The sequence below is a fragment of the Kryptolebias marmoratus genome, linkage group LG3 (genome assembly GCF_001649575.2).
Source record: "Kryptolebias marmoratus isolate JLee-2015 linkage group LG3, ASM164957v2, whole genome shotgun sequence".
NCBI lineage: Eukaryota > Metazoa > Chordata > Actinopteri > Cyprinodontiformes > Rivulidae > Kryptolebias > Kryptolebias marmoratus.
Window position 1 is genome coordinate 3,761,614 of NC_051432.1, and position 9,143 is coordinate 3,770,756.

General features: G+C 40.0%; 1 protein-coding gene across 1 annotated transcript; it reads right to left on the reverse strand.

The window, feature by feature from the left end:
- Window positions 1–1,429: 1,429 nt before the first annotated feature.
- On the reverse strand, window positions 1,430–2,702 carry LOC108228881 (secretory phospholipase A2 receptor-like). Its single transcript, XM_017404511.2, has one exon. The coding sequence runs from the start codon at window positions 2,694–2,696 to the stop codon at window positions 1,962–1,964; it is 735 nt and encodes a 244-aa protein (XP_017260000.1). The 5' UTR covers window positions 2,697–2,702; the 3' UTR covers window positions 1,430–1,961.
- Window positions 2,703–9,143: the final 6,441 nt, after the last annotated feature.

Sequence of the window (9,143 nt, forward strand, 5' to 3'; positions counted from 1 at the left end):
ACAAATTTAACCAATAACCAATGGTAAAGTAAGTGACGCCTAAATAAGAATAAGGGACAAGTGGTAAACACAAAATGAACCACTTTGTCACACAGTCTAATGAAAAAATTCAACATTGAGTCTTGGTTAGAAGTTCACATGACATGGAGGTTATTTAATTTTGTTTTTCAAGTGGCATTGGTTTGGTAATCTGTTGACGGTCCCAAAGCAAACCAGTGTTTAGGAGGAGAGAGACACTGAGGTGAGCTGACCCACATCTCACTGCCAGAACCGAGTCAAACGGCAGGACGACGTCCTTGAGTCCATCCTTGAGTCTGCCTGGTGGTCTGGTGTGCTTCTGTTTTGTGGAGTACATTTGCAGCTGTTTTCTTACTTGCTGGTGTTTTTGGTGTTTGCAGCATTTTCCTTTTGCTTCTGTCTATTTTCTGTAATTTTTCTTTTGCTGCATTTTTTCTTTGCATTTGTTTTTTGTGTTTGTGTGTTTTGGAATTTGCATCATTCATGTGTTTGGGTTGCGTTTAGCCGTTTGCTGCGTGATGGCACCTGTCGGCCACTGTCCAACGGTGAGTGTTATAACACAATAAAACCATTTGGACATCTGTTAATTGTAGTTATCTATGAATGAGTTTTAGGCAAGGAGCTATTTTAATCACGAGGACAAAGTTTGTTTTAGTTTTGGAGGTTCTTGAATGAATAAATGATGCAGAAGAATCTGAAATACTCATCTTAGGTAAACAAAGATTGTTTGGTTGATGAGAGAGTCTTCAGCAGACTCTGGTCCTCGAGAGCCACTATCCTGCATGTTTTACTTGTTTCCCTGCTCCAACACACCTGATTCAGTGGTTAAATTACCTGTTCATGTTCTGCAGAAGCCTGTTAATCACTTTTTGATTCAATTCAGGTGTGTTTCTCTGTGAGTATGAACTCAAAATCAACACAGAATTTTCTATAAATCAACCTTTTGAAAGTAATTATAACTCATAGCACATTATTATAGACGCATTTCAGAGATTAATAACTTTAGAAATGAAGCAGAATGTTCTTTTTTGTTTTTAATCTTTTAAGTTCAGCTCAGCCTAACGCTTCACATGAGCTTGCATTTGAAAGTCCGACTTTTGTTTCTGTCAGGTGCAAAGTATGGAGTCTGTGAGACTGGAGGCACTTCTGCGAGTCTGTACTTAAAGTTAGTCGGGGTCAGTGTTGAGAGCATGTAAAAAAAATACTTTCTCAGTCATCTGAAGGGAAAATGTGTGTGTGATTGAAGGGGGCAATTTGTACATAGAAGATCTTTGACCAGGGCCTTTTCTGACCTGGTCCGGTCTTAACGGAGTCTGTGGGCTCAAAACAGGCTCAAGGTTATTGCTACACCTGAATGAAAAGACAGCAGATCCTAAAAGATGAGTCATTTATTTTTGAAGTAGGTCACTGATCCACTTAAGATTGATTCACCACAGCAAGAAAAAAACAATCTATGAACTATATGAATATATATTCTAGTTAATTACTTTGTAAGACAACAGAAAGAATTTGTCACATTGTCCATCAAAGAAAAAGCAACATTTTCCTTTGTGTCACTCCTGCTTTAGGTTGTGAACAGATTCACTATTATTTACAACTCAAACATGATTCACGCGTTAGCTGGAGAAAACAATGCACTATTAGATATCAAAAGCATGACTGATTACATTTGTAAATCGTTTGATATTGGAGAGTCTGGCACACAGCAAACAAACTCCTAAAATACATTAAAATCCTGAAGTTTAAGGAGCAAACAGCTTCCTGAGGAGGAAACTGACAAACAGGACAATATTTACCCACAACCAAAGGTTTAACTCAGTGCTCACAGAATGAAACTAAACACAAACATTTAACTTGATTTCAATTAAAGTTTCAAGGACTGTAAAGGACTAACTATATAGACATAAAGTTTTGAACTCTCAGAATGAGAATCAGAGCTACCCTCAGCCACAGATGAAGCTGAGTTTCTCCTGGCAGTCCCAGCTCTCCCACAGTCCCTCTTTGGTTAAAGCTCCACAGCCTCTCTTCATGGGACACTGGTGGTCCTGATCTCCTCCTTGAGACCAGGCGTCATACCGTAGAGGGTCCCCGTTCACCCACAGCCATTTGTCTCGAAGGTAACGCAGCCCGATCCACACCCGCTCAGTAACACTGGTCTGATTAATCTCATTTGCAGCCAGAAGGTTATCGTTCTCAGAGAGCAGACTGGTGAGGTTATCGTTATTCTTTCTGCAGTGCTCCAGAGCCTCCTCCCAGGTCTTCTCCTCCTGCACCACAGTCAGGTCAAAACAGAAGAAATCGTGTTTTTCTTCACCATTTTTCCACTTCCATTCATCGTTGGTCCAATAGACATTATCAGCAGTGTGTGACGATTGGTTACCAACGTCTTCTGATTTGAGATTTTTGTGGTAGGTGATATTCTCGCCTCCTGACCATTTCCATTTTTTAAGGCTGTTATCCCAAAAAATTCCAATCCATCCTTCCTTGTCCGTACTCCCAGACTTTCTGAACAACATTTCCTCCAGTTCATTGGAGATACGTGAAAGGTCATTATGATGTTCCCTGCAGTGTTTGCGAGCATCTGACCAGCTCATTTTTTTCCAGTCATGGAAGACATGTTTTGCAGAAAAACAGCATGCACTGGTAATGATGATCACTCTGAAGATGATCTTCTCCATCCTGCTTCAGTTTATGTTTGGCAGCTCTGGGAGTCTAACTTTATTCTCTTCCTCAAACTCTAAGGTGATGGAGGTGGAAACATTTGCATTCAAGTAAACAAGCTCTCTGGTTACTTTACCGAAGGCAAATTCTCTGTGCACAACTCAAATCGCTGCAAGAAACTTCAAGAGTTTACCAAATATGCTGACTTATAGTTTGTTAAAATTGAAGTAGTTTGAACATTTAGAAAAGTCATTTTCATTCTAATTTCTTTCTTATTTTTCTTCTGTTTGAGTATTTATTCTAAAATACATGTGATGATTTGGCTTTTTCTGGGTTTTGTTTTTATTTTAGTTTTCTGGTTTGTGTTTTGGTTTTGGTTTCTATTTTTAGTTATCTGGTTTTTGGTTTTCTTCTTGGTTCTGTCCTCCTCGTGTTTGTGTTCTCATTTCCACTCTCCCCCAGTCATTCATTTGTCTGTCAGCCACGCCCATCTTCACCTGTCCCGAATCAGTAATCGTTCCACCTGTTCCCACTCACCTCGTTATCCGCAGTCTTAAAAACCCGGTCACTCTTCCCATACCTCGCTGGTCCATTGTCTAAGGTTTGATATTGTCTGTTTAGTTGTCCTCGCTCTGTGTTCCTGGTTTCTGTCGGTTCCATGTTTGTATTTAAATTTAGGTTTTGTTTGTTTGCTGCCACGTCAGCATTTTTGTTTTCGTTTATTCTTTAGTTTAATAAATTAGTTTTTCTTTACTATGAGTCTGCATTCTGGGTTCGCCTCCGTCTCCACCCATCCTGACAATACAAAAGTAAAATAAAACAATCAGCTTTAAAAGATAATAATAATAGGACAAAAAAGTAATTGATGTTATTGTTCTGTAATCACATACCTTTTCCTGACATGTCGACTCTCTTTTTGTGAAGGCAGCAGTGCAGCAGGTTACTGTTTTCCCTTTATTTTTTCTTCTGAAATGCATTTACCACCAGCTCTCAGAAAAGGGTAAATAATTAACACAAAGTGAGTACCACAAGCAACGCAACAACAAGCTGAAGAGACAGCCTCGGAAGGTGGCCGCAATTGTCAGTTTGATTTACAATTAGTTTTTGTGTTTGTCACGTGAAGATCTTCCTCCATCGCCAACTGAGTGAGAGAACCTTTTTTGATCAGTGCTTTTGTTATGTAAGTCCAGCAGAAAACAATAAAGGAAGAGAAACATGTAAAGTGTAAACTTAACTTGAAAAACCTTTTGTACCTTTAAGTGAATCACTCTGGCTTGCATGTCGTCCTGCTCCATCAGCCGAAGAGCTTCAGGCACGCCTCAACTCTGCCACCTAGAGTGACCCTTGTTTCAAATTCATTTAAAGGTTTGTTTAATCACGATAACTAGTTCATGATTTTTTTAGTACACACAGATGGATGACATATTCTTTCTTATGTCTCACTGATGCAATTGAAACTTTCTTTTAAAATAAAATCTACAAGCGTCACCCTGGAAATTCTCAAGGGACGGAAATCCAATTTGTTTCTCAAATCAGAGACTTTGTATGTCGCCGTACATCGCCAACCAAATTTGCATGGGTTTCTGATGTCAGCCATAGAGATACGTCAGTGAAACATTATTTGAGGTAGCTTTGTTGGTCAGTATTCAAAGAGTTATAAGAACATTCCCACTAACAGCTCCAGACCTGTTTTTTTATTTGGACACTCTGACATAATCCAGGGTATGTCTTAAGAGTTGAACCGGAAACCAGACGCAGAGACAAAGTAAGAAGATCGGCTGCAGCTGTGGAGGGAGACAGCAGGGTGGTGACAGAAAACTCTGGATCCTTACAGACCTTTCACAATGATCGGTTTTCTCACTTTCAAATTACCAAAATATTTAATTCAAAACATTTTTCAAAGGTGATGTGCGCTATAAAGTTGTTTCATTGGTTTAAAAAACATCAGAATCTCAGTACGAAGAACAAAATCACTAATTCCCACCAACCTTATTTTTGCTAACAGGTTATTGGTTTATGTAAAATCTGAACAACTTTAAAGAAACCATTTTTTTTTCTTTTTCAGGTTGATGCATTCAGTTTTGGGGCTCTATTTAAAAATTCCATACTTTTCGAGACTGATTTTTTCAGATTTTTTCATCAATTGTTGGGCCATTCTTTACCTTGAAATACAAATATTTCCTGTAAACTTAAAGTTTGGATGATTGTCAGATTTTTGTTTTCTTCTTAAATCAAATACAATACAAAAGAAAAATGAACAGCAGGGAATTAAACTTGTAGTAAAAAGAACACAGAAACATCTTCCTAATAATACAGTTAATAGTAATTTCATTTATAGGTACTCACTGCAAAGTATAAAATAAAGCATAAAGAAGGAACCATGAAATACATCAAATGTTGCTTGAAAGAGTTTATTCCAGTAGTTTTCCATCCTCCATTTTCCACAAAGGCCCCAGGTGGGAGGTGATCCTTCAGCCTTCTTGCTGTGAGAAAACAGCTCTAATCATTGCTCCACTGTGCTGCCACAGTAGCTTTCCAAATACAATGATATGCAATTCTGACATGCTGATACGCACTAAGTGTAAATAAAGCACTCAGGTAAATCTGCCAAAAACCTTGTGGAAGCTTGAGTCACATGAATGACCTGCATTAGGCTTGCCTTAGTCTGTGTAGGTAAACAAATATTGCAGAACTGAATAAGATTAGAACAAGACAATGTTTAGTTTGGACTTGTAGCCATTTTGGTCAAACCTCGAAAAGAATGTTAAATGAACTTAAGGAATATTGTAATACCTCACGTGATCAGTTAGCACTTGGAGTATATGTTGTGAAAAACTGTCAGCTGCATATACATGCTGAACCAGCTCCGTTAGAGCACAAAAATCATCCATTTTTAATGGAGCTTGGCGCACGCAGTCCGCACAAAGTTACAAAAATTGGGAGGTGCACAACGATGTGCCTTATAGTCCGGTACGCTTTATTGACAAAAGTTCGAAAATGGACCATTCATTGACAGTGCGTCTTATAATCCAGTGCGCCCAAAAGTGCGGAAAATACAATACATCCGATATTTACTTTCTTAAAGTTTCATTAAAATCTGTCCAGCCTGTCATGAGATACTTTGCTAACACAAACAATGTTAACTGCAACACTTATTGCCAAAAAGTATGTGTTGAGGATGATGCTCAGCCATGACCACACCAAATTTTGGCTCAATATCTGTAAAACTGCCTGAGTTGGACCCAGTTTTGTGCTTTTTAAGACTGCCTTGCCTTGCTTTACCTTCGTCTTTGGTGGTTTGCGAATAAAAACTACTCATTATAGGGATTCTGGGGTTTTGGCTGTCTACAATCTTATTTTTGCAGCTTCTGAGTGGCAGGGTGGAGCCCAGTACCAGCAGCTGTGGCCCATCCCCTAATGAAGTGCTTCTGGTACTTACGGCTGGTTGTAACTACTAATCCTTGGCTGAACATCGTCTATTCTGTGGTATTGTGTATGGCTCCTGCGACTGTCGAGTATAGTTTTAAAAGATCTACTAACCTGTTTGATTCCTCTTTCATCTCAAGGTCCATCCTGCCATCCTCCAGCGACGACATTGTTCTCCTGGCCGGTCCCCTCCCTCTCCAGGGGTCTCATTTATAAAACTGGCGTACGCACAAAACAGGGCCTGAAACTTGCATACGTCCCTTTCCACGCCCGGTTTGTGATCTTTAAAACACAAATTTGACGGGAAGCTTTGCGGCGTCTTACGCCAACTCTTAGCCATGCATACTATATACGTTTGTTTTGGAGACGGGAAACTGGCGACACAGATTGTAAAGTGAGGAATTGAAACCACACTGCATCATGATTCCTGTCACATATTTAATTTTACTCTAAAATCAAACTTTAATGTTAGATCGATTGTATTATAAGCTTTCAAAACAGCAGTATTATTTATGCTTCTGCTGGTGAACCATAAATATCTTTCAAATAAAAAAGGCCTCTAAGCCAACTTGAGTCTTAAATAAAAGTTCACGCAACAGTTCAAAGTTTTCTCCCCATCACATTCCTCTCCCTGGATGATCACCAGGGTGATGTGTACCACAGATTAACACATGAGGGGACAGTGGTAACCCCTCCAGGAGCTGCCTCCTAACCCCCTATCCAAACCCTCAGAGTGCAGAGGAGGACAGTGCTTCCTTTTATTTGTAACGCCACTACTGTGGCTCCCAAAAATGATATTTTTTCTGTTCTCCACCTCATTCAGCAACACATCAATTTCTGCCTCAATGAAATTTAAGTTTCTTCACTCTTTTCTCCGTGGTTTCCATTGGTAACCATGAAATAACATTGATCAGCTGGCTTATTTAAATACACCTTCACATTCATAACGTGCTTTGCATTGACCATTTATAGTTGAATGTGGGTGTGTGGAGGGCAGAACCTGAGGTGGGACCTTGTGCGCAAATTGGAATTCATGCTGTTTGGGCGCGTAGTGTGTCCCCATTCTCCAGAGTGGTCTTTAGCCCCGCCCCCTTTGTGTACTAAATCTGCCCTTTGGCTAAACCCGCATCTAGGCGGACTTCGGCGAAGTATTTACCCACAATTCGTTGCTGCGTGTGACGTTATGATTGCTTTTTATTATCTTTATTGATTGAATTAAAAGGCGGAAATATGGCAGTGACAGAGCAAGCTGAGTCTGTTACGAAAAAAGCAGTTTTTAAATGTAAAGTATTCAAATAATTCTTGTTTCACTCTGCTGTACATGTGTGAATACTATCAAACTTTGCTCCGTGTTCAACAAGTCAGAACAAAACACATTTGAACAGCCAAATATCTCCTGCAATGACTTTGGAAAGCAAAAATACCTATAATGTACTGTTTAGCATTGGCTGCAGGGGCGCAGGAAATACAGCCGTAATCTTGGGGTGGTCTTGCCTCAGCACCGCCCAGCTTATTTCTGTTCATATCAACGGACTGGGGGTTTGGGGTTGCTAGGTAACAGGGATTGTGACGCAACAATCTCGAGGTTTTGAAACAGCTCGTTTTGCAGACACCAGAAAACATTTACTTATTGCTAAAAACTGGCTGGGTGGTTTTTTGTTTTTTTTTGCACTTGGACTGTTTCTAGAAGCAGTAGATACCCAAATGGAAGAATGAAAACATGCAAAACTTGAATTTTGCATAATAGATCCCCTTTAAAACCTTGGCATTAACTGTTGAGTCAACCCTGTTTGTTGGCAAAGTATCTAATGAGCCACTGAAACCTTTGGGAAATAATCAGTGCATGTTTATCTACAGCTGATTAACCTCTGGAGCCAACCCATTTCAAGATGGCCACCACAGCTAGTGGCATTGGGCTACATTAGCCTACACATAAATGGCTATACCTCTGTAACTGTTACAGATATTGAGCTAAAATTGGGTGTGGTAGTAGCTGAGATTCATTCACAAGTAACACATACGTCAAATGCTAACAGAACAGGTAAGATCACATGAGATATTGCAATACAGCATGAGATTGCACAGCATGCTTTTTAAGGGTTGATGAAAACTGCTTCAACTTGACCATTTTCATTTTCATTATGATTTGTTTTGATGATTGTAATGATTCTACTGATGTTTTTATGATGTAAAGCACTTTGAATGCCTTGTTGCTAAAAAGTGCTATACAAATAAATTTTTACTTTACTTTACTTTTACTATAAGACGATCTTAGTTTAAAACTCTGGCATGAAAGGCAGCAGGCAATGGTGTGTTTCTTGACATTAGTTACAGAGACAAAGCTGGTTTGTGTTTGACTGTTGATGTATTCAAATTCTAGTTTTGTTTGTTTGTTTTTCCAGCCATATGACAGCCTGCCAAATTCTCTGACTTGCTTCTTCTTCTAGCTGCGTCTGCCTCCGGACTCGAGTCAAGCCATCGTGGCAGAGAGGCTGCGCTACGCCATCAACAAGTGTTGCTCCATCGACATGGACAACTACATGCTTTCCCACAATGTGGCCAACACAGAGGGCTCTGACATGGATTACTGACACTTCCATTCCCTGGAATGACCAGGAGTGGATGATCTCAGGACTCGGGAATTCTCTATCATGGCTGCAGCTGTCGTAGCAAACAACACTTTTCCATTATTTTATGCCCTTTGAAACAGCAAACTTTGCAGTTTTTAATTACACACCAGAAGTGCTTTTAGTTATTTTCTTCCACCTTCAGGGTTTCTAAATGAAGCTATGTTTATTTGTTTGAAAACGTACAAAAGATTATCAAGCAGCACAGGAGGGAAAGAACGTTGTACACTGTGTAAAGTGTTTGATTAGGAAAATGTTTTGCATTGTATCCATCCATCCATCCATTCTCTTCCGCTTATCCGGGGTCGGGTCGCGGGGGCAGCAGCCTAAGCAGGGAGACCCAGACTTCCCTCTCCCCAGCCACTTGGGCCAGCTCCTCCGGGGGAATCCCAAGGCGTTCCCAGGCCAGCC